The sequence below is a fragment of the Nipponia nippon genome, unplaced genomic scaffold (genome assembly GCF_047370975.1).
Source record: "Nipponia nippon isolate SJK-2023a ecotype South Korea unplaced genomic scaffold, ASM4737097v1 scaffold_3, whole genome shotgun sequence".
In the NCBI taxonomy this organism is placed as follows: Eukaryota; Metazoa; Chordata; class Aves; order Pelecaniformes; family Threskiornithidae; genus Nipponia; species Nipponia nippon.
In genome coordinates, this window is record NW_028262347.1 from 42,626,434 (window position 1) to 42,652,320 (window position 25,887).

The 25,887-nt window shown below is 42.1% G+C and overlaps 1 protein-coding gene across 3 annotated transcripts in view; it reads right to left on the minus strand.

Annotated features, from left to right (window-relative positions):
* Positions 1–23,737, minus strand: part of NAP1L1 (nucleosome assembly protein 1 like 1) — a 37,224-nt gene extending 13,487 nt beyond the window's left edge. For 2 of the 3 annotated variants that reach the window (XM_087766004.1, XM_087766002.1), the window contains exons 1-4: positions 23,269–23,390; positions 8,806–8,840; positions 8,014–8,102; positions 3,087–3,189 (exon numbers count right to left, since the gene is read on the minus strand). In XM_087766004.1, the coding sequence (XP_087622130.1) occupies positions 3,087–3,189; positions 8,014–8,102; positions 8,806–8,822 (209 nt within the window). In that variant the 5' untranslated portion in view covers positions 8,823–8,840; positions 23,269–23,390. Of the gene's footprint in view, positions 1–3,086; positions 3,190–8,013; positions 8,103–8,805; positions 8,841–23,268; positions 23,391–23,634 lie in introns of those variants that run through there. The other variant, XM_087766003.1, reaches the window with a different exon arrangement.
* Positions 23,738–25,887: the final 2,150 nt, after the last annotated feature.

Consider the following 25,887-nt stretch of genomic DNA (forward strand, 5'->3'; position numbering starts at 1 on the left):
GACCCACCGTACCATGCTGATTGAAACTGTTAGCAAAGGCTCTTAAACTGAGGCTTAACCTGAATTAGAACCAGTGTTCCAAACACCTGGATCAATCATGAGACAAACTTGTGCAATAAAACTTCATACTAAAAACAAGTTTTACATTATCAATGAGCCGTACAGTAAATTCATACAATTTAGCAGAATTAAGAAAGGTCTAATCACTAACTGGCTTGGTTTTATGAAAGAAAGCTCAAGGCAATTGAATTATTACTTCACTGAGGAAGTCAATCTTAAAAATTCACACTTTTGTTTCACTCAGGAAAGCAGCTGGTACTACTGTCTTCTAACATTAACTGTCACTCCCAAAATGAGCCGTAACTGCTTTGCCAAACGAGCCACTGTATTATACACGTAGAGAAGGAAAGCAATCAATGCAATCTTCATTTAAATACTTGTTAGCTGCAACTCTTTAATACTAGTTTCACTTTAGTAAAATACGCTAACATAGACTTACTGTTAGGACAGAAAGTTACCTACCTCAAGGCTACTGGTGAGATCTACCTATGGGGTAGATTGCTGACAGCCTCCACTGCCTGTGAGGTAGGCCAAACCCCAGCATATGGCTACAGAAGATTACTCTGTTAACTTCCCGTATTTAATTTCTTTAAGCAGTTGGGCCACATTATTTAGAACACAGTAGTAAACAACTGCTTTTAATTGTTAGGACCAGCTTCAGGTCAGAGGAAGTAACCAAGAATATGTTAGCTTAGTTGAACATTAAAAGTTCGCATTAATTAAAGCTATCTTACCTCTATTAGGTAGAACAAGCACATGTTTCAACATCCTTGTTCACTTCAAAATGCAGAACCCTTCTCCCTGACAGCTTTATGCTCAACGTGAATATACTGTTTCTGGTTACTACAATAATACGTAGACCACCAAGAAAACAAGATTTCCCTTAACCTTCCAGTTTGGGCAAAAGTACACCCGCTTCACAAACTACCAAAAAAGCTGAAATTTGGTCATGTAAGTTCATAAAGAGTTGATAACATTCTTGTTACTCTGACATTTTTCCAGAGGTTAGTCAGGTTAATCATTTGCTGTAATTTTATCTTCAAGTACAATATCAGAACTAACAGCAGCTTAAGTAGCAAGTTCAGTTAGTTCAGGAAAAAAAGGTTAAGGAAGAAAATTAATACAACTGCACAGATAAGTGATAAAACAATCACCTACTTAATGCCACATGCATATATTCAGACTAAGAGTACTGGTCCTAGCAATTGCATATAGAAACACTGTGCAACTTCTAAGAGGTAGTGCCATACACGCAGCATGCCCAACTCCGGTATGTGAGTAAAGATTTTAAGCCCTTTATTAAAGAATCTAGAATCTTTTGCATACCTCAAAGCTACATTTTGTTACAGTCCATGCCAACTAGTTCAAATTTCACAATTTGTACATCCACTACCTTTATAAACTCTGTACTTTTTAAAAAAAAGAAAGGTAGTTTATGATAGACAGATTTTTCAAAGCAAATCCAAAATGGAGAAGCACACCAAGAAGTATGACCTGGACTGCTTAAGTACAACAGCAGCAAGTAAAACCTGTTGCTCTGAATACAAGCCACTAGCAAATGTTATAATTACATAAGAATACAGCCTCCTGTGAGCAGCTGAGGGAAATTCTATTCTGTGAAAGTAAGTTTCATTAAAATTATTGTGGCCAGACAGAGGTGAAGAGGTAAGTTATTGGATAGCTGCCAGGCAATTAGGAGATTCTAAGCCTGAGCAGACAAATATTTTCCTGGAACCTGTTTAGTTTCCTACGAGCTTATGCATCTAGTTTCTTAACGGCCCACATATCAGGAATCTGGGATCCTAAAAGCCTGTTGACTTCTGTTCCATCCCAGTGCCTAGACTCTGTAGATAAATAAGCTCAAAATAATACTTGGGAAGACATGTAAGAGGCACCTGTAAAGCATGGTTAAGTCAGCGTGCATATGTTGAGAAAGTGCAGACAAGTTACACACGTTTTCCAGCTATTTTTGTACTGCAGGTTAGGTAAGCATTTGGTAACAACAGCAAAGTTGCAATGCTTTTGTGACAGAGAATGCACTACTGTACTTGGAATTGATGAAGAAATGGTACAGTGTCTTAGAGAGCAGCTGACTAGAAGAATGACATGTAAATCAATGTTACCACTTTTGTTCACTTCTTAGATCAAGGACCTGAAAGATTAGTAGAGGTTAATTAACATCTGTTGAAAAACAGAAGAAAAATATTGGGCATAGAAAGCCTGTAGTGTACAGTACCTAGAAGAGAAAGAACTGGAGTACCCTTTGACTCCATGGTCTTTCTTGGGCCAGTATTTATTAGGGAAGGCTGTTAGTTAAATGGGCTTTTCTTCCATGCTATCATCCACAACAGGAAAGTGGTATGAGTAGGAGTAGCTGCAGCAGCAATGCCTGTTACTCAGTAGCTGCCCCAGTTCAAGTCAATAGCAACGTAGGACCCTATCACAGCAAGACAGTTGTACGCCTTACAATTCCCGTGGATGTGGTGAAACGTTCACACGCAATCAGAAATTACATAAGAGCCAGAAAATTCTATCTGTTAATGCAGATCAAGTAAAGAAAACTTTAGCAAGATATTGTTGCAAGTTTTGATACCTAAGGAGACCACATGAAGTATGATACCATGTTCCTAATTTTATTAGCTCCTGGTTTCTCTCTAACAAAAAAATGACTACATTAGAGACACTAGGCCTCCACATATTTGTCCAAACTTAAGATAACTGATGTTTCATGATTAAGGCAAAGCTACAAAAGACATTCCCAGTGGCAGAAAAGTATCTTCTAAAAGTGTGCCATATTGTAATGGCAGGGGACAGGGTCAGCCACTGTAAATATTTTAGCATTCTTTTCTTCATAAAAGCCCAAATAAAAACTCTTCAATTCTGAGATGCACTACAGACAGACTATATTAGTTTTCCTGCTATCTCAGCAGCACAGTGGTTTATGACTATTTATCCTACAGACAATACTGTTCAGAAAGCAAAAGAACCATTTATACCACTCTGCTCATACTGAACAAATACTGTACCTTTCTATATATCCTGTAGATGTTCCTACCAGACCATCAAGTCTTTCCTGAAGGGCTGCAAGAATCTGAGGATTTTGCATCATCTGCACAGTTAACTGTCGAGCTAAATTAAAAAAGAAAATTACATAAGTGCAAAGTGCATCTTTGGGACTAATCTGGAAAGAAAAGTTACTTAAATACTACAGAAGAGCAGTAAGTTTACTATATATACACTTCTAAAAAGAAACATAGGCAACAAGTATTTCAAACACCACTCCATTTGGAAGCATGGATCAAATCCATCCTATTGTGACCATGGAAGCAGCACCTGGATTAAAACGGCCACTATTCAGCAAGTTGAGCTTTTTTGTTAAAAGGGACGGTTTTATTAGGATACCTCTAAAAGCATCAGTTTTGCCTTGACTGCTTTTATGTCGAATTCATTAAGGAAAGGCGAGATAGAAGAATTTCTGCTTTTACTTTAAGAAGGGAATAAAAACTGGAACTGGGATTTTCATTCCATTTTTGGTAAATGCAAAGAAACAAGACTGTTTCAGACCTGGATTTAATACTGCTTTACAAATCTATGTTTACCTAATTTTCCTGCAAAAGAATAAATTATTCATTAGAATAGTCTGGCACATTACTGATTACAGAATATCAGTACCAGGTCCTTGAAGTCTATTATCTACATCATCGTTAGAAAGCACTTTGTCCAAATGGGAAACCTGTTTCGAACTACAAGGCAGAAGTACATTAAAACAACTCACACGAATTACTAGCCTAAGTGTTCCCATTATCCATATTAACATCAACCCTTTCACTTCTGTTCAAAATCTGTGCCTCAACCAGCAGAAATCAATATCACAACTTCATATTTTTAATAAGAATTTATGATCAGTTTTTATCATGCTGTTTAGCCTTCTGCTCCCCATCCTCAACATCTATAGACAGACAAGAAGTAAGGAGGGGGGTTAGCAAGACCACTACCCTGAACTTTAGAAGGGGGGACTTTGGGCTGTTCGGGAGTCTGGTTAACACAGAGTCCCTTGGGAAGCAGTCCTGAAGGGCAAAGGAGTCCAGGAAGGCTGGACGTTATTCAAGGAGGAAATCTCAAAGGTGCAGGAGCAGGCCATCCCCATGTCCCGCAAGTCAAGCAGGCGGGGGAGAAGACCGGCCTGGCTGAACAGAGAGCTTTGGCTGGAACTCAGGAAAAAAAAAAAGGAGAGCCTACCGCCTTTGGAAGAAGGGGCAGGTGACTCAGGGGGCTGACAAGGATGTTGTGAGGATATGCAGGGAGAAGATTAGAAAGGCGAAGGCACAGCTAGAACTTAAAAATGGCCACCGCCGTTAAAGATAACAAAAAATGTTTTTACAAATATGTCAGTGACAAAAAGAGGGCCAAGGAGAAACTCCCTCCTTTGTTGGATGCGGAGGGAAACGTTCCCATGAAGGATGAGGAGAAGGCTGAGGTACTTAATGCCTTCTTTGCCTCAGTCTTTAATAGTCCGACTGGTCATCCTCAGGGTTTTCAGGCCCCTGAGCTGGGGGATGCAGACAGGATGCAGAGTGAAGTCCCAGTTGTTGAAGACGTGGCAGTCACCGACCTGCTCCTCCACCTCGATGCTCACAAGTCCATGCGGCCAGACAGGATCCACCCGAGGATACTGAGGGAGCTGGCAGAGGAGCTGGCCAAGCCACTCTCCATCATTTATCAGCAGCCCTGGTCAACTGGGGAGGTCCCAGGTGACTGGAAGCTAGCAAACGTCACGCCCCTCTACAAGAAGGGTCAGAAGGAGGATCCGGGGAACTACAGGCCTGTCAGCCTGACCTCGGTGCCGGGGAAGGTCATGGAGCAGATCGTCTTGAGTGCCATTACACAGCACGTGCAGGACAACTAAGGGATCAGGCCCAGCCAGCATGGGTTTATGAAAGGCAGGTCCTGCTTCACTAACCTGGTCTCCTTCTATGACAAGGTGACCCACTTAGTGGATGAGGGGAAGGCTGTGGATGTTGTCTACTTGGACTTTAGTAAGGCCTTTGACACAGTCTCCTACAGCATTCTCTGGAGAAGCCGACTGCTCACGGCTTGGATGGGTGTACTCTGCGCTGGGTTAAAAACTGGCTGGACGGTCGAGCCCAGAGAGTGGTGGTGAATGGAGTCAAATCCAGTTGGTGGCCAGTCACGAGTGGTGTTCCCCAGGGCTCAGTACTGGGGCCGCTCCTGTTCAACATCTTCACTGATGATCTGGAGGAGGGGATCGAGTGCACCCTCAGTAAGTTTGCAGATGACACCAAGTTGGGTGGAAGTGTCGATCTGCTGGAGGCTAGGAAGGCCCTACAGAGGGACCTGGACAGGCTGGATCGATGGGCTGAGGCCAACTGTATGAGATTCAACAAGGCTAAGTGCTGGGTCCTGCACTTGGGTCACAACAACCCCATGCAACCCTACAGGCTTGGGGAGGAGTGGCTGGAGAGCTGCCTGGTGGAAAAGGACCTGGGGGTGTTGGTTGACAGCCACCTGAACATGAGCCAGCAGTGTGCTCAGGTGGCCAAGAGGGCCAATGGCATCCTGGCTTGTATCAGGAACAGTGTGGCCAGCAGGACCAGGGAAGTGATGGTGCCCCTCTGCTCGGCACTGGTGAGGCCACACCTCGAGTACTGTGTTCAGTTTTGGGCTCCTCACTACAACAAGGACATCGAGGTGCTGGAGCGTGTCCAGAGAAGGGCAAGGAAGCTGGTGAAGGGTCTGGAGCACAAGTCTTATGAGGAGCAGCTGAGGGAGCTGGGATTGTTTAGTCTGGAGAAGAAAAGGCTGAGGTGAGACCTTATTGCTCTCTACAACTACCTGAAAGGAGGTTTTAGCAAGGTGGGGGTCAGTCTCTTCTCCCAAGTAACAAGTGATAGGATGAGAGGAAATAGCCTCAAGCTGCACCAGGGGAAGATTAGGTTGGATATTAGGAAAAACTTTTTCACCAATAGGGTAGTCAGGCACTGGAACAGGCTGCTCAGGGAAGTGGTTGAGTCTCCATCCCTGGAGGTATTTAAAAGACGGGTAGACATGGTGCTCGAGGACATGGTTTAGTGCTGGACTTGACAGTGATAGGTTAATGGTTGGACTCGATCTTAAAGGGTCTTTTCCAACCTTAACGATTCTATGATTCTATGAAACAAGTACTTTGCATTCTTTGTAAGATACTAGGTTCATATAGCATTCTTCTGACACCTTCAAATTAAGAGTGAAGCTTTTGAATCCCTCCTGATACACAAAGCTTTTGGAAATAGCATACCATTTTCCACTTCTATGCCTTTCACTACAGTAACCACATGTGAATATTCTCTTTCACTTTCATGTCCTAGCACTGAAGTTATATGCTGAAAAGTTATGTTTCAAGTGACATCCAAAAAAGCAGTCTTGTTTCTCCATGACTGCAATCTGTTTATATTTTAGCAGTAGAAGCTGTAATTACTTCTTAAAGGTACCACCTCACATTAGTCAACACTACTCCTCCTGTCAAGGTATCTAGTTTTCTCTGGTCTTACTATTCATTTCTCTTTCCTATACACTTGAAAATCTACTTAATTCTGCTATTTAAGTATGATGGCAGTTATTCTTTAATACCAAATCAGTACACACATCATACACATGGTATGCCAATGCCAACAGCCACATGCCCTCAAACTGAAATCCAACCACATATTCTGTTTTGCAAGTGCTTGGATCCATGAACACTATTTCTTCAGAGAGGTTTTTCCTCAAAGCATGAGAGCTTTAGTTAGTGTCCACAGAAAGACTTCTGGCATATTTAAAAATGGAATTATCTAGATTAAAAAGAAGTAAATGAGTAAAACCTAAAGAAAAATTGTGCATGAAAAAAATCCTAGAAAACTAGACAAGCAAGAATTACAGATGCAAAAGAACTGCTTAACACTGTGTGAAGCTTCCCTACTACTGAAACACGTTTCTGATTTATAAAATCCAATTTCCCTCCAAGATTCCTATGGTATAATTTTCCCTCAGATCCTCATCTACAATAGGTGGGATTAATCACTAAAAATACACATTATTAATCTTTAATTTACTTTGGGACATGTGAATATTTACCATTTAATTATTGTAAGCTGTTCTTCAGCTGATCAGCCGAGTTCCCCAGCATTTTGCAATCCAGTTTTGAAAACACTTTTTTCAATAGATATAGCAAAGCCTCTAACATCATCTTGAGCAAAATTATCCTACTTTTCTTTAGTGTAATTATTCTGTTCAAGCAATCACATAGTGTGGCTCTATCAGCAGTCCAAATAATTTTATTGTAGAGATTATTAGTTATTTCTCTTTTGGCTAATTGTTCTTCAGATTCTATCTGTGCTCCCAATCTTTAACTACAAAGCATGACTAAGACTGTTCAGCACAGACAAAACAAGTATTCTGACACATGCTCAGGTTTTTTTTTTTTTTGTCAAGGGAAAAAAAAAAGAAGGATTTATTGATTTTAAGAGTGGTAACACTAAGCATGATTTTTGTTCCATCCACAATCGAACAACTCATCAGCAAATTACTAAGCAACTGATCAAAAAAATAAGACACGCATATACACACCTCATTTTTTTCTACCCAAAGCTTTACATTTTAAAAGCTTTTAACTGTTTTAGTTTTGAAAGTATCCAGTCACATACTCACAATAATCCTTTCTTTTCCAATTATACATCCTTACAGGTGGCCAGTGCTGCCTGAACTGGGGCTAACCATGACTAAAAGAAGTGACTGCAGACAACTAATAAAAATCACATAACTGCGAAAAAAAAAGTCCTTGCTTCAGTATTTAAACACAGTTATGCATTAGTAGTTATGTTTTACCATTTCCCATTATTTTAAACAGTAAAATCCTCTTAACACATTAATTAGAAAGCACGTATGCAGCTGCTTAGAAACCCTTGTTTTCAACACTACCTTTGCTGTTGGCATCTTCACCAGTTTCTTCTTCTTCTACTTCTTCAACATCTTCCATATCCTGTTGATCAAGTTCAGACTGTTCTTTGCTATTAGGAATATTCAATAACAGGATAAAGAAATTAATTTTATAAAATACTATAATGAGCTTAAAGAGTTCAAGTTAGAGATCATGTGGGTAGAAGCAAACTGTTGCATCAGTTTTGATCTATGACAAACTAGAAGTCTTAATAGCCAAAGCCAAATTTGTATTCATAGATTCAAGTTTCACATTTGACAATCTCAGAACAGTTAAAAGAACTAGCAGCTTTCCAGAATTTTGAAGATTCCTTTTTACAAAATAATTCCTTCAGCTCCTGTTCATATCAACAGGTCAAAGCCTCCTTCTGCTCTACACATCCTCTTTGTTAAGATGCGCAGGCCTTGAGAACTGAAGGTAGGTTCACCTAAACTATACTTTGAATGACAAAATATGAGCATTCGAAGTATAGAAAAAAAACACATACAGTGAAACAATAGTAATGGGCAGTACTATCATTTTTTCCCCTCCAGAATTCCAGCTAACATAGTAAGTTGACTGGCGCCTTGTCCTCGTTTTAGATTTACTTACAGTTAAGATCTCAAACCCATTTGGCACGAGCAACTCAAGTTTTTCTCCCACATGCTATAAACCTCACATCTTGGCCAAGATCACTAGCTAGACCCTGTCTATCAAGTATCTGGAGATCACAGCCATCTGAAGTACAGCACAGGACACAGTCAGAGCCTCAGTAACCTACAGATTTTACTTACTTGTCTATGTCTGCCATTCTCCTAGATTTCAAACCCTAGAAGAAAAAAAAACAAAAATGTAATAAGAGCAGCATTAGACTTCACTTACAAGGTCTACGAGGCAAGTGCCATAATAGTAAAAAGGAAAGAAACGCAAAACATGTCAGCTTTAAGAAATAGGATAAATATATATTATAGTCTGAAGGGTGGCATATCTCCCATGCACTTTTTGAGCTCTCACTCTAAAGCATACAGAACTACTGAAAAACTTTGTTTTGGTTTAAAACCAATAGATCTACTCACATAAATTCAAGTACCAGCAAAATGCCATGTTGCATTTTGTATCATAGGACTGTAGTAATATCACAGATCGAAAACTAGTCTTGTCTAAATATAAAATCGAAATATAACCTGAGAAAAACTGAAGCAAAAAGGGTACTAGAACCCTTTTGGTAACTGTTTACTCATTTCCAGCATGTAATTGCAGACAGAGGATACTTATCGCTAAATCAGTTTCTTTTAATACTGAAGACGCATTTTTGTGGATTTACTTTAAATCCCAACTTTACAAAACCAGACCAAGTGGCTCCTCAGAATACCCAAAGAATTGCAACATTTTTTTAAAAAAATGATGCCAGGTGCCAAGCTATTTAATATCACTAATTTCCATGTCCTGAATGATCAGAATTTTCTAAGTATCTCAGTATCATCATAAACACATTCCAGACACAGTAACTAGAAATATTATACATTGAGACTATTGCAAATCTTGCACAGCATGAGGCACCTATGTTCTCAAATGTATTAGAAGATGAATAACATTTTCCACCAGCAAAACAGTACTTAGGAGTCTAGTCTCCAAAAAGATGTTTCGGATAGCTTGAAGTCAGAGACAATACTACACACAAGAAAACACTGTCCCATTAGTGCCGTCTTAGATCCAACAGTTCAAGAGACACCAAGTACCAAGAATAATCCACTGGTTCAGGAAACAAAAACTACTGATTTAGAGTCCCCTTTTTAGCTGCTGCCCAGTAAACTAAACAAATTCAAATTTCGTTCAGGAAGTTCAACTCCTTATAATGCATTCCAATGCAAATTTTAGTCAAAGTGTTGGAGGTATTTGTTCCAGAAAAAAATGAAAATGGCATTTGATCTGTCCAAAGTCTGTAACCCAAGAGCACAATCCCACTAAGATCAGGATATTAACAGTCGATACGAAGAGACATGTTAGAATCTAAACTTCAGAATTTAACACTTACATTCTATATAGATATAATAAAAATATATTTTTCTGGTGTCATAACTACTTCCCAACAATTACATGGGAAGGAAGTATCTGATGTCTTCATTTAGGACCACGACTTTACAGTGCCAATGAAGTATTTAGGAGAACGCATGTAATCAAAAATGTTCAATTCCCTAGCTTGCAGAAAAACTAGAGAGCCAACTACTTGTCCATCTATTTCAGAAAAATAATACAGTATTTGCTATCAAATACAATGGCAGCACTACTGTAAACCAAAGGACATCTAACAATTCAGTAAGAAATTGAGGAGTTCCAGTAACATTTTTGACTCATTAATTTTCTCAAAATTCAGATCACATTTGCCTGCCTCATGACTTCAGGTTTACACATGGATGCAAACTGCCTATACAACAATTTCAAAGAGTCTCCTTTGGATACCAGTCTCAAAAGACAGCATGGACTGAAGACCTATAGAAACTGAAAACATACAGTTACAACCCACATTTAAATGTCTCCCTATTTCTTGAGCGACATAACTATTAGCATTATTTCTGATTTGCAAGATTTTATCCATGCAAAATATACAACTTTTTCCTTACACATTTCCTCTTAACTTGTTCTTCATGCAGGACCTTTTCAAGGAGACTGGTAGTATCACTGTGCAAAAGAACACAAGATGCACAGTTCACCTGTCCTTCACACGTTTTTATGCAAATGTGACAAACAGTGATCACATTCACAAACTGTTATTGCTCCTTGCAGAGACCAACACTTCCTCTCTCCATTATCCCCATCAAATACAGCTTCACTTTCCATAAAACTAGAGGCAGTTCTTTCGACAAAGGTGTGACCAGTGACAACACAACCCCTGTGGTCTCACCAAGCCAGTGGGCTAGATGAAACAGCAGCTGAAACACCTTAGCTAAAGGTTTGCTGGAAGAGATGACTTCTACAGTTCATTTAAACATTTTTCTAAATGAGGACATGAGATTGGCTATGACCAAGACATGCCTAAAAAAGTATCCATCCCATCTCCAACAGTGGCCATTAGCAGATGCCTAGGAAAAAAAAAAAAAAAAAAAAAAAGAAGTGACACGAGAAGAATCCCAACAGAAACTCTTCTAGCTTTCTATCACATTCAGAAAAAACCCACACTGGCTCAGGAATTGCAGGTATTTGACAACATCATAATAAATTTTTATTTCATAAGCTAGTCCTCGTCTTCCCTGAAACCATGCAGGTAAGCTGGTATTATCACTCAAGTATCAAAGCACTAAAATCCTGCTTCTGAATTGCAACATTCAGCTCAGAGATCATAACTACGTCAGATTTTCCTATGCTGGGCAACAGTGTGGCAGAGGAAGTTTCACCAGAAGAACCCAGCAGTCTGAGTTCTTTGGTCATCATCTTCAGCTGATGACAACTACCTGTCATCAGCAACCTTCACCCTTTCCCTGGTCACCCGTTTCCAACATCACTCATGGCCATGCTGAAGGCCTTCCTCTTATTAGAGAACCCTGTGGAAGTCCAGCATCTGCCTCTCTCCTCATCGCAAGGGGCAGTTACTCACCCTCTGCTTCCTGGCTTTTAAACAATCCGTGCAAGTACTGTATGTTTTCCAACTGTGGCCCAGTTTACTCAAAGACTTTGAATAACATTCTTCAAAGATTTTTTGGAAATTAAGATAGACTGTATCAAGAAGCTGTCAACTTCAGAGCCTCCCTCCAGTGTGTTCCTATCTGCCTCATCCCATTTTTCCTATTCTTGCATCAGTCTTTTTTGTCTCAGCCTTTAATCTTCCCTCCGCTTCTTACACAACTCAGTATCAGAACATTTGCAGTTGGAAGAGTTCTTCTTCAAACTGAGAAGATACTACTGTTTGTCATGACACTGTCATCTGCCAGCTCTTGACAACAGCTCTCGTGTGAGGAGGCTACAAGGCACTATGCCAACAGAACTACACTGACAGACACTTAGACTAATCTGTGCAACCCACTAGCATGGATATGTAGTGCCATCACATTTAGTTTATTGTCATTTACTTAAACAACCATAAGCTTTTCTGCAAACACAGTTCTACTGGTAAAAAAAAACTGTAGAGGCAGACGAACATTGAGAAAATGCCTTCCTTACAAGCAAACAGTCCACTATTTTTGCGCAATGCTGAATACAAGGTCCCAGTCTAATATCCAGAGCTTCAGGTACAATATGTACCAATCAGTAATACTAAAATACATCACTGCAATGTTTATTTTGCAGTATCTCCCCAAAACTAAATCTTTGGATGTAGTACTTGTATCTCTCAGCCTTCCACAAGACAGACATAGCTGTCCTTCCCTGTTTGTTTCGTAGGTGCATTTAGGATTGTGAACAGCGGCTGCACCTTGGCACATGAGCAGCAAGAAGCCTTCACTGGTATCACTCCTTGCAGTAGTCCCTGGGAGATACCAGTTCACCAGTTGTCAGTGCAGGATTATAACAAACCTGGCTACAGCTGGTGTGTTACTTCAAGCCTCAGTGTCTAGCTGATTGCTTTGGGCTGAGATACTACTTAGAATCAAGGCCCCCTGACTGCAAGAAAAGGCTTATGAGTACCAATAAAGGGTATGAAAACATGTGTTCAAAAGCCAGCAGGCAGATAACATATTTTACAAATAAGGAGGTTATTTCCCTGTTACTTAAGCAGCTACAGCCAGTAGCACTGCATTATGGTTAAATGCCCAGAGGCTTCACTTACAATGTTTTGCTGCTCACTGTAAAAATATGCAGAGGAAAAGAAATAGTTATCTTATCTTTGCAGGGCTTTAAAGACAACACATAGGAAGTTCACGCTACAAAAAGGAAGCAAAAGCACAGAAAAGCAAGCTACGGAGTAAGTTTTATAAAGGCTAAAGTTTAAAACCTCTTTCATACAGATAGCTTAGGCTCGGTCAGAAGCCTGCCTGCCATCACAAGAAATGTGTTATTTTTCAAAATGGAAAGGTTAGGAAACTGTTAATCCAGGACGAGCTTAGCCAGTTTTGAGTGCATCCTGCAGAACAACTAAAAATTAGCAGAACTCCCTTAAAAACTTAAATCTTACCAAAACAATATGAAAATTTGCTATTTAAAAGGACACTTCACCTCTTTAATCTGTCATGTTTCTTAAGAAACGTAGTTCGATACACACAGAAACTAATAATAATATTGCCACATGCTCATCCTCAAGTTATCCATTAGTAAGCTTTCAGTTTTCAGGGGTTATTGTTTCTTCACTAAGTAATTTTGCTCAAGGGAAGATAGAAACACAACCTGTAAATATTCAGGCCTTCCCAGTCTGCCCTTACCCACACAGAAACCAGTCTGAGTGTGCCCAGCAGCACCAGCCATGTTACAGCTAGGCCGCAAACGCTCTGGTGAGAAGCCCTTCCTTTCTGAAGGTCAGCTTTAAGCGTCCCAAGTAAGCATGCCAGGATTAGATTACCCCGACATCCGCTCAGCCTCAAGAAGACAGGTCATGGCGAGGTGAATTAAGAGTCAGCTGAGGAGGCAAGACATTCCTGAGACACAGTTCCTCCAGCGCAACAGCAGCTTTTCTTTTTGCACGAGCCCTAGGGCTGGCAGGCCGCCAACAGATCTCAGCTGTTCAGCATCCCTGTGGATACCCTACCACGGCCCGTACCCATTCCCTCCCCTTTCAGGAAACATCATTCCCCCTTCGCTAGAGGAACTGCTCACACAATGAGCTTGCAATAGCAAATAGAAGCAATTTCTCAAGTAGTTCAAGGGACACAAATGGGCTTTTTGAGGATACTGGACCCAAGCTACAGTCAAGCCTTGTTTACTCTCATCTTTAAGAGAAATCTACCCTTTTGCTCAAACTAATTTCCTCAGTAGTCAATAATTCAGAGCACTGCAAATAAGTCAGCCTGTCTGTAGAACAGCATATCAGCCTCCTTCTGTCTCTGGCAAGCCTTGGGCAACTGAAAACGATACATTAACAGAAAATACCTAAAACAAATGAACCCTATGTGGGATTAAGAAGCTGCAACGCAAGATAATAAACTAAGTGGACTAAGTCAGATGTCAGTGAAGAGAGGTCCAGCTGCAGTACAGCTAGTTGTATTAAAAAAAAAAATCAGGATTAAGTCCTGTAAACTGCTATTTGCAATGCGTGCAGAAACCAAAGGTGCCAGACGAATGACATCATACCAATCAAGTTCAACTCTCACTACAGACTGGGAAACTCAAGAGGATTATATTCACTGAAAGTTACTTCAAAGGGATGTTCTTGCCCAGCATTCCAGGAGGGCAGCTTGTAACATTTTTCTTTACATAATCGGCATCAAAAAAAGAAAACAACATTGCAAGTAGTAGTGTAGAGATCCATCGCAAGATTCTGTTTGACTGTAAATATTCCAAATAATTGTTTCAGGTAGTTCACTTAAACCACTAAGAGAGGTTTGTAACTTTAAAGAGCTCAGATGCTCTGCATAGCACAGTTTCATTCACATCCAAGCCAGAACTGGGTGAACTGTTTGAAAAGAGCACAGTACATGGCATAGAGTTACACACTTCAAATTTTTTGGTACTAAGACCTAAAAAAAAAAAACCACATATCAATCATTTCACAAGGCAAAGCTATGGTACCAACCACCAGGTAGGAAAATTGTTACACGAGAAAGGATCGCACAGTTCAGAAGTAACTAGGAGAGCATTTAGCTCCTCTTCACAAAGAAGCAATTGAATAACGTATCAGGTTAAAAACTGCCATTTCAAAAAGGAATCAAGCAGAAGACCAAGTGTTGCCTTTTTACTTGTGTGATCAAATTCATGAAACATCTATTATCATTATCGTGGAAATTGGTCATGAAACAAGGGGATATTGCGCGTATCATTAACATGGCAGATAAGCAGCATGTTACAAACAGATCATATCATTCATATTATGGAAAAACATGCCTTCTTAGAAAAGCTGAAGGTCAAAAAAAAAATTAATCTCAATTAAGCGAGCTGGGTAGTCCTATGCTAGAACATCAAGATACCACATCTATTTGATGTTAGACATTATCAGCCACTGAACTCTCCAGAGACAATTTCCCTTTATTAGTGCCTCAGAGTTCTTCTGTTAACAAAAGATTTCTGAGTGTTAATGTATGAGAGCAAAAATTGACAATATTAATTTAAAATTACAAATCTAGAGTAGATAATTAAGATTGTCTACCCAAATACAAGCACAGAAAACAAGAGTATGAGATAATAAATGAGATGGTCCTAATATAAGGGCTATCAAGGTCTGATAAAAAGACTAAGGAGCTAATGGTCAACGGAAGAAAGGAATCCAGGTTCCTCAATACAGTAACAAGAATGTGCCACTGAACCCTTGCAGTAACTCAGACCCCTCTGTTTTGTTGCAATTTATTGTGCAAGCACCAAGGTACCCACTGTGTCCAAAAGACATGCACAGTCAACAGCAGAAATGCTAACTGGGATGGCAATATATAGGAATCTTTAGCAGAAGCTTGAGTAAGGTCTTCTGGACCAAGCAGAGAAGGAAAAGAAATTCAGATGAGTTAGTGGTGTTTCACAAAACATACTCAGAACTTTTAGCTACATGCAAGTGCTAAACTGACCACGATGGGAAGCACTCACATCACCACAAGGCAGATATGCCCCCTTCATAAAGGGAACACCAAGTTTCTCTGCTGAACTATCTTCCAGTCAGCGAACGCCAATATAACTGACAAATGCTGCTGGAAAAGCTTATTGTAGTTCTTCCTTAGCTATGCATACCCCCTTCCTTTCATCAGCAATGTCTGAACAGCTGTAAAGCTAAAAAAAAAAGTACTAGGTGTTTCTTTGCACAGGGCTAGACCTGCAGTTGCATGAGTAACAGCAAGGTCAAGAGATGGAGGCCGCCACAGGCAAGTACCTTTTATAACAACTCATGAATAGGGTTAAGCAAGTCTGAAGTTCCTGTGAAACTGTACGCTACAACATCTTACCTTGTGAGAACATGGTAAAATTCAGAATCTGGCTGTAGAGAATAAAAAAAAAAACCACTAAATCGTGATAAGGCTGAACCCAGTAACACAACACAATTAATTGAAACTGTCTGCTCTCTCCCCTTCAAGTGGTATTTTTTGCTTTTTCTAATAACTCCTGAGGTAAAGACACCAACTTCAGCCATTTGCCAATCCAGCTATTTCACTATTTGTGCTTGCAGGCCTCTGCACAATACATGTTATGTCATGAAAACACAGATTTTCCATATTTAAATTTAAAGTGCTCTACAACTTGCATGAGAATGCCAGTTACATGATGGGAAAAACTGAAATTCTTCAAAACAAAACAGAGTGATCATTTATATAACTAAGTTACTAGTAATTGCAGGGCTTGCTTTCACTCATGTGGAAACACTTTTTAGCACTTTCCCCTTAACTAATTTTTAAATCAGGAAATTAAGATTCAGTCAACAAATACTGAACTCCTCTATTTTTGTAGAGTTTTTATTGAATTTTAGGTAGTGCCCGCTTACTCTTGCGGCAAAAAAGAGTTTCCATAAGGAGAAGGAAATGGACTACAGAATTACCATTTAAAATCAGGACTGAATTATATCTGCATGTTTGTCTCTGCTACCGAGCTGAGCTCCCTGATCATGTTCTAAAAATAGAGTAATTAACACACAATGTGGCCTTTGTTCTGGATGCCAAGATTCTGTAGCAGAAAACCTACTCATTTCTATTTAAAACAATCTTTCATTATTAGAAAAGTAATCCAGAAGTTTAAATTCAAATCTGAAAAATCTAGATAAGGATTTTTTTTTTTTTAAACAAACTAATCAGTATAGCTTGTTGCAGTTTCTCCTTTCCATCACTGATAATGGGAAAACAGCAGCCATCCTGAAGGGAGGAAATCATATACAAAAAGATATTTAAAACTTCCCAAGAGAGTATTTCTCTATACAGTTCATGTTGGTACAAGTATTCAGTCTGTTAAAAAGTGTCAAAGTAATATAAAAATTGTGTTTTAATGAAGTACTTCAGGTACCAGGATGCATTTGAACAGTTTAAAAGATCAACTTGTGCATGCCACATCATCAAATGAAGGAGAGTGTCAGTTGACTACCGAGATTGCCACATAATCAAACACAACCATATTGGCAGTTATGCTGCCACCTGCAAGACTCACACACTGCAGCATTAAAGTTTTTATCCAATTTGACTTAAAACTTCTGAACATCCTTATCTAAAAAGAGAGTTAAAAAACACTGAAAAATGTGTACAGGTTTCAAAAGCGTCATTTTTGCCGGAACATCTGATGAATGCAATATTGTAAATTCATTCACTCCCCAAGAAGCCACTGAAATTCCCAAAATATATTTAGCAACTTTTTTGTTAGCTTCAGTTCAATATTTTTTCCATGGAAACAAAGTCATTACTAAACTGCAAACCTTAAAACAGCGGTTTTCAACTAACAAGCTAGCATTCACTAAAAAAAAACACAACAACAATCTAACTTTGCCGCATTTTGGAGGCTGTTAGGGGCGAGATGTTACAATTGGTAGCAAGACCCAACAGAAGTGCTCACATGGTTACGGTTTCAGTAAGTCACCTTCAAATGAACACAGGTGCAGACTTTAAAAAACATTTGTAAACATACACTACACCTGTTGAGAAGAAGTTGAGCCAAGGAACTTGAGCCTTATTTACAAAGTGATCTTCATAAACATTTTGTTGTGAATTTCACTCAATCATGCTTTTGGCACCACTAGAAGTACCTGATACCTCCGTAACAGTAAAGAAGGTGATAAAATAATCAAGAGACTATGACATGAAGATCTTGCCAGTTCAAAAGCAGCAAGCATGTTTCTGATGATGCTACCTTGCACAGGCAAGGAACAGAATAAAGCACTTATACCAGCTTATACTTAAGCATCCAAAGTCAAGACGAGTCATTTCCAAAACTGGAGTATCACAGAATTAACAACTGCTTAAAAGGGTGATCCAAGAGAGTCAAAATAAATAGTACTAAAATCTAAAGTAACATACATTAAAAGAAGCAATTCAAACTAATTTAGAATTCAAGAGGTCAAAAAATTGCTATGCGAAGACACAGGTATAATTGCATGCAGCCCTCTGAAGACTTCTACTCAACATGCAGAAGTAGTTAAGATCTGAAGTGAATGCATGGTGACTGAAACACACAATGGAAACAGGATCATTATATACCTCAGTGATGTATCCTTAATAAAAATACTGTATTCACTGCTGAACATTGTGGAAGAGAGGAAATAGATCAGTTCAGGGCCTAGCAACATGAGTACCTGAGGAACAGAAGCCATTTAAATCGGAGATTAATAGTATTTGAGAGGTGTACAATGAGAAGTGACACAAAAGTACCTAAGTTAAAAGGAAGTTTGAAAAGAACTGATTAAAAATTGGTTTGGATGTAAACAATTGTTTTATTTCATGTCCCCTCCTGTGTCCCCCCCAACTTAACCTTTCAAATGCTTAAGCCAGGTTTTTAACTACAGCCAGAACTAAAAAGAAACTTTCCTCAGTGGCCAGTCATCCCACAAGAAACGTGAATCAACTGCCCCTCCTTTGAAACATCACATATTAAACATCTAGAAAAAGGAGCTTGCTGAATTAATCTTACTGCAGATGGCCAAAAAAGACAACAAGCATTTATGATTCTAACCTGTGTCTTATGATTCTAACCTGCGTCTTATGATTCTAACCTGTGCACACAGTAGCTTTTCAAACAGGCATGTTGAGCTAGGGGAGGGCACCATACCAGCCTCAGAAGAGCCCGTCTCCTGCACAAGCCTGGTGGTTTGCTCCACTCCAGATTTCAGGTACCTGCTTAGTCCTATTTCTTAACCAGACTTTCCAGCACTTGAAAAGGAGAATAATTCTAGTACCTCTCAGGTTTTGGGTGAGGGTTGCTTTGTTGTTTGCTTTGGTTGTGGTATTTTTTTTTTTTTTTTTTAAATAAATGCCAAATCAGCAGCTGAACACCACATGGATACAGGTAGATCCAGAAACTGAAGTTTTCATATCTAAAAAGTTGCTTTCACATTTTGATCATAAAAAGCTACTAAGGACAAACTGGTAGTATTTTGTTCTGAAGTCTACAAAGATCAGGTGGTATGCAAGTGCCTACTCATTACCACAAGTTAAGCTTTAAACTGAGACATCACCAATGCAAATTATTTCTGTGCAGATGTACATTTAAGCACATATTCAGCCCCCAAATGCATCCTGTATTTTCTGATACTAAAATCTGAACAGCTTTCCATCTAGGAAATGTCTCCAGTCTAACCTCTGACAGCAGTTAAGATGCAGATTATATTTTGACAACATGTAAATTCATTAAAAGATTAATCTTCAGGGGGAACATAAATTACTTCAAATCTTGAATTATTTGTATTTTAAAACTAAATATAAAGTATCAAAAGTAAATTAGCAAAGTTTCCTTTTCTGAATGCAACTGAAGTTTTAGTCTGCAACATATGTAGTCTTCCTGAAAACTTAAGGTCAAAGTTATCACTAAATACACAAGGCCATATTCATAATTAAGATTCTTCCCTTTGCGTTATCTTTGTTCAGTGCAGAAAGTCCTTAAAAGCCTCATGCATTGTTTCTAAACAGCTTAATTTTTCAGAAGATCATCAAATGAATCCCCAAGCAACTTCTGTGATGCCTTCCAGGCATGTCTGGTTTTCTAGACAAATACATTATGACACCAGACCTACTCTCCAGATTAACAAAGTTAGGTGATAAGGAACTGCACTAACCTCTCAGCTGAGTGAGGATCAGTTAGATTGAATTAACTTTAATTATAATCACTTTTGAGCTCAAAGTAATTTACAAATGAAAGCGGACCTATAAGCATTAAATCCATCATCACAACCGTTTCTCAGATTAAACACCACTTGTACAGTACTGTTCTGCTCTGTTATTTACTAGCAGGTTTCCTAATGAGAAGTTAGATGGAATGCAGTCACCCAGACCAGAAGCTAACTCCGGAGACTCCTCAAGTCTAGTAAAATACAACCGACAGTCTTGTTTCTGCCTGCAAAGTACTATCTTCTGTACAAATGCCTACTAGTACCACACCAATACCAAAGCACTATCAGTCCATAGAAAAATCCAGAGCTGAAGTTCCATAGAATGTACATAAAAATGCAGAAAAATTAACAGGCATTTAAAGAACACCTGCATCTCCATTTTCTGAAAACTGCCCAATTCCTAAAGTTTCCCACAGAAATAATAATCGGACCTTTAGTCCGAGATACAGCATGTTTGTAGAACCTGAAGATAACTTGGGTTACAACCGTATTAACAAAAAGGTATAGATACCATAGACATGTTCATTACACCCACTGGTCTACTGGAACAAACCAGCTTTCACCAAAGGATTTGATCAAGAATTCAAAATAGAAGATGCTTATTTCCCCGGAGATTTTTCACTACTGAAATTCAAATCCTGGAGCTATTTTATTCCCCAAGGGAATATAATCTCTGCCACAATGAGTTAAGTTCTCCTTGTTACAATTACTTCAACTTTTAGGAGCTAAGTGAATAAACAGATTTATACCAATGCAACTGACAGTACAGTAAGATGAAGTTTCCTTGAAGATCTGGAGTTCTGTATTAAAGAGAATGGTCTCAGCCTGGCAGACTCAGGTCTCACTCAGGGTTGTGAAAACTCTTAACAAAGCTTCATAGCATACATACCCACAATGCCTTGCTTTCAGTTTCACTTGTGCACACATGTTCATTGTCAGTTATGCAAGAAGCTAAGGAAAAAAAACAGACCACCCATTTCCAGGGTGTTCAGTAAGCAGATCACCACAACAAGTCCCCTACCTGCTCCCAGGAACAGTTTTTGAGCGAGGTAGTGGGCTAGATGAAGCACAAGGATGGCAAGAGCATTACTGTTCTGTGTACACACACACCCCCCACTACAGCAGATCCAGTGCTTTTGGCTCTTCCAGTAACACTGGGCTGGCTGCACAGATGCAGCACGCTACTGCTGTACACTTCCAGCAGTCCCAACACTTGCTGCCTAGTCCTGGGAATGCCAGAGAAGGGCCAGGGGCTCTGAAAAACACCAGATCTACCACCTGTGCACAGGACCCTCATTCTACAATCCTCTGTCCCCAGAAACCAGAACACATGATATGCAAGACCTGTCACAAAATACAAAAAAAGCAGAGAAGGGAGATTGCTAATATATACCACTTTCACAGGAATAAGTGGGCCACACAAACAGAAGTTCAGGTATCAATGGCCTATTCTAAGCACTTATATCAATGTTTCAGATACCTGAAGCCTGAGTGGCCTCAGCTTTTGTCTGGTATAGAGGCATCCAAGTCACTCAAATGTCTATGTATGCAGATTTCAAATTCTATTTTGCCCTAAGAATTAAGATAATTTCTGGATTTACAAGAGACTGGAAGCCATTCAGCTTGCTTCAATCCAAGTACAGTGCTTTTCTCCTTCTTTCAAGAGTGTACCATTGTAAAATGGGCACAGCAGGAAGGCTACTAACAAGCTACTAACAAGCTACTAACAAGCTACTAACAAGCTACTAACAAGCTACTAACAAGCTACTAACAAGCTACTAACAAGCTACTAACAAGCTACTAACAAGCTACTAACAAGCTACTAACAAGCTACTAACAAGCTACTAACAAGCTACTAACAAGCTACTAACAAGCTACTAACAAGCTACTAACATTTTTGTCAGAAACTACCTGCAGCTGTACACAGCCTTAGGCCTTAGCTCTTCTCTCAAGTTTTATTTCATGATTGAAATGAAAATAATCAGGCACTATCTCCTGCCTGATTAATGTAATGTCCACCATCAGATGTTAAAATCCCAACAGAGGGAGTAAGCAGAGGAAAGTATTTGTCATACCTTGCACACTCAGTGCCCACTTCCCTTACCTTCCTCAAAGGAGTTAGAACGTGAAATTGTGAAATGCAAGTGTATCTCCATAGGGCTTCAAACACAAATGGACACGCACAAAACTGCAATGTGCTTGGAGACAAAGCATGGAAGATGCTGCCATATTACTACTATGCCACAGTCACCTGAAAAAAAGGTTTGTGTTTGCTTCTGCAAGCAAATGGGGAAGGTTTGATATTAAGTATCGAAAGCCTCACAGGGACTGGCAGTGTAAGTCCCCTAAATATCCAATATGGAGTAGACGGAATACGTTTTATATGCAGACAGATAGATAGGAATGCTAAACACAAACCAATACTTCCAATTGTAGTCACTAGACCTTTCAGGTAGCGTCTTAGTCTTCCCTGGTGACAGACATCACGCACCTCCTGTATCCGCTACTGCGGACAATGGACACATCTACCACCAGGAGGAACGCAAAGGCCTCATTTCGGCGATACCAGCTAGCAGGCACCCAGTGCTGAACTCCAGAAAACAGAAAAACGCTCTTTCCTGAGGCAGGAAGCAAGAGTTGCCCTCCCCGGGCTGAATCTCTGGGTCCCCCTGCCAGCAGCGAGCAGCACAGCAGAGCACAGCACAGCACAGCAGAGCAGAGCAGAGCACAGCACAGCACGCCCCGGCCACCGCGGCTCCCGCACGGCAGCGAGGACAAGGCGCGGGAGCCCGCGCAAGGCCACGGCGCGCAGCCACCCGCCGCCCCTCCGCCATGTGCGCATCCACCGCCCGCCCCAGCCGCCTCCCGCCCCCCTCGCCGCGCCCGGCCGGACACACAGACAAACACACACCCCCGCTCCGCCCGTGCGGCTTTCCGGCCTCGCCGCCCTCCCCCTCCCCGGCAGCGCCGGGCGCGCCCCGCGGCGGCGGCGCCGCTGGCCCCGCTCCGTCCCCACGTGTTGCCGGGCGGACCCGCCTCCCCTCCGCGCTGGCCCGGGCAGCGCGGCCCGGCCTAGCCCGGCCCGGCCCCTCCGCGGGGCGCGGCGGAGAGGCGCGGGAGCGGGCGGCGGGCAGCGCTCCCTGCCGAGGGGCCGGGCGAGCCGCGGCGCCGCCGCCGCCGCCGCCACCCCGCGGGCCGCGAGGGCACCGCCGGCCCCCCGCGCCCTGCCGGCCGAGGGGCCCCGCTAGGCCAGGCCGGCACCTGCGGCCTCCCCGCGGCGGAGCGGGGGCCAAGCGCCCCCCGCTCGCTCGCTCCCTCGCCCGCCCGCCCGCTCACCCCCGCCCGCAGCCCCCCGGCCCGGGGGCGGCGTTGGCCTGCGGCGCGGCGCCCCGCCCGGTACCTGCGCGGGCCGGGGCTGGCGGTGACTCAGGAGCGAGGAGGAGGCGCCGCGCGGCTGGCGGTAAAAAGACCCGAGCTCCCGCCGCTCGCGCTCATATAGAATTAACGTCACCACGTAAACCCCCCCCCCTTCCCCCGCGCGCCCCGCGTCTCCTGGCAACGCGCGCGCGCGCTCTCCCTCGCGCCGCCCGCCCCGGGCGCGCGCCGGCCGTTAGCCGAGGCGGTTGGGGCCTGGCCTGGCGGGTGCTCTGCCCCCGCTGCCCGCCGCCGCCGCGACGGGCGGGACGCGACGGGCAGGCGGGCGGGGAGGAGGCGCAGAGGGAAGGCCCGGGCGTGTCATCCCCGGGACGTGTGTCCTCTCACGTACCGCGGGCTGGTTGCTCGTCCCCGCCGCGGGCCCGAGGGGAGAGGCGCGCCGGTGGCCCGCGGCTGGGTGGCACCCTGCCCGCAAACCCGCCAGGCGCTGGGGCCGCCCGGCCTGGGCTGAGCTGCGGCAGCCGGAGCTGTTCCCCCGCTCGGTGGGCCCCAGCATGGCGCAGAAAGCACCTCCTCCCCGGCGGGAGGGTGGCGAGGGGGGACCTGCCAGGGGGCCGGGATGCAGTGCCGCCCCGACCGCTGTAGTGCTGCCTTAAACCTGAACTGGGACGGTTTCTGACAGCACCAGAGCAAAAATAGCAGCCATCCGTCAAGCAGGTACAGACTTACTGTAACAGGTAGACACTATTCGCAAAGGCTACAGGTACCGCGAAACCACAGTCAGCACCAGCTGACCTTAAAAGACAAAGCTGGAAACCATGGTGGTTCAAATGCTGTTTCGTCAGAGTTTCGATCGTTCCTGCCTTGGCCGGGATGGGCAGCCAGAGGCAGCAACAGCTTCAACCCTCCCATTTTAACTTGCCATACTTGCCTGCCAGAGACCTAAGCAGCCTGGTTTCCTACAAACGTCCCTCATGCCTGACTGCAAGCTCCAAGTGAAGACTTTCCTAAAACTGATTTCTTGCTAGGGCTTCTCTCCCATGCACATGGTCTTCAGTAATAGCATGGAGCACGCTTGGAGACGATATCTGTGATCTACACTAAACTTATAGAAACCTGAATGTCTTTGAGACTTTTCGCTCCTCTTGGCTGGAACGAGCCAATGGTTGCAAACATTGCTAGAGGCAGGTGGGATGGACAGACACACTGTGTGATGGCAGAAGAGCTGTTTACTGAGGATATATCCCTTACCACATATTTAATGTTCATTCTCTTACTAAATTCTTGCATCTACTTGTCTAAATCCATCTGCAGTCTAACTGTAGCTATTTAAATAACGGAAATGACAGCAGAAAGCAAAAGAAGAAGAAAAAGTGGTGGATCTGCCTAGTATCTGCAATCCAATCTATGCTAAGAACAAGCAAAAGATAAAGGATTCTGTTCTTTGCTGTACAGTACCCGTTTTGTTCCAGTGTATGGCAGGAAAACCTCAGCCCCCCAAAACAGATGTCTTTGTGGTAAAGAAATCCCATCTGCAAGACAGAAGTTTATGGAGAGAACTTAAGGATGCCCTGTTCCCCAGCACGTTGAATTTTAGGAGGTGGGCTTTTTTCATAACGTGCAATTTAAAATAGCTAGAAACTGCAGAAGTGTAAGGAGGCAAAAGAAAGATCGAGGCAGAAGGTTGCAGAGCATAGTTTAAGTGATAAGAACTAGGGAGAAAGAGGGATGGAGATGTTACGTGATTCTAAAATGAAAGTACCTGTAGCCCCCTTGCAACCCTCAGATTTTAAAATTGTACTAGATGCTAGTTCTTTATTTATCCAAGGTGTCCGGTGCTTAGGAGTATGGCGAGAGCAGAAGTGTACAGGAGGCATTCGATAAAAATAAGCAATCGATTGGTGTTTATTGCAGCACCAATTATATGCTATTGCAGGCGTGCCCTTTATTCAATCAGCTAAAGTGGTAATCATCTGCAAACAAGTGATTCACAAGGCGGCGGCTGGCCTTGCTTGTTTTCTGCGACCTGCCACCTCGTGACATGCAGAACCCCGAGGTGAGACCCAGTGACCCCTATAGAGGAGTGATGTACAGAGGAAATGAGATGTGCGGAAGCCAGCAGTGTGGAGTAGAGAGTAAGCTAGTCCACAGCAGGGGCCAAGGAGTGGGGACAGGTCTAATCAGGTCTAAGCTGGAAACGTACCTCTAGACTGGAGGGAAATGCCCTTTCGTCCAAAATTCACAGATGTCTGTTAGGGGTTTTGCATGACTCAGGTCAGTCAAGTAAAACCCAAGTCCTTGTACTAGGGCTCTTTGGCAGTTTTTGAAAAACAACAGTTACGAAAACATTTTTTAATCAGAAGTTTCTCTGAAGACTAAGTAGGAAGGGACAAGGGAGAGGACATGGACACCACTCCTGCTTCCACGTGGCACCTGCCATCTGTGTATGGAAAGAGGAAAAGACGAGCCTATTTCTTACAATACCTGAATTGTATGCACATGCAGGGTTGTTTTGCTCTCAAAACGGTTCAACTTATCCTGACATTTGTGCAGTTGTGACAATGAGACTAAAGAAACTTTAAAGTTAGCCTTGAGTTGAAATTAAACCTGTACTTGAGTTTTAATGGCCCATATATTTTTCTCT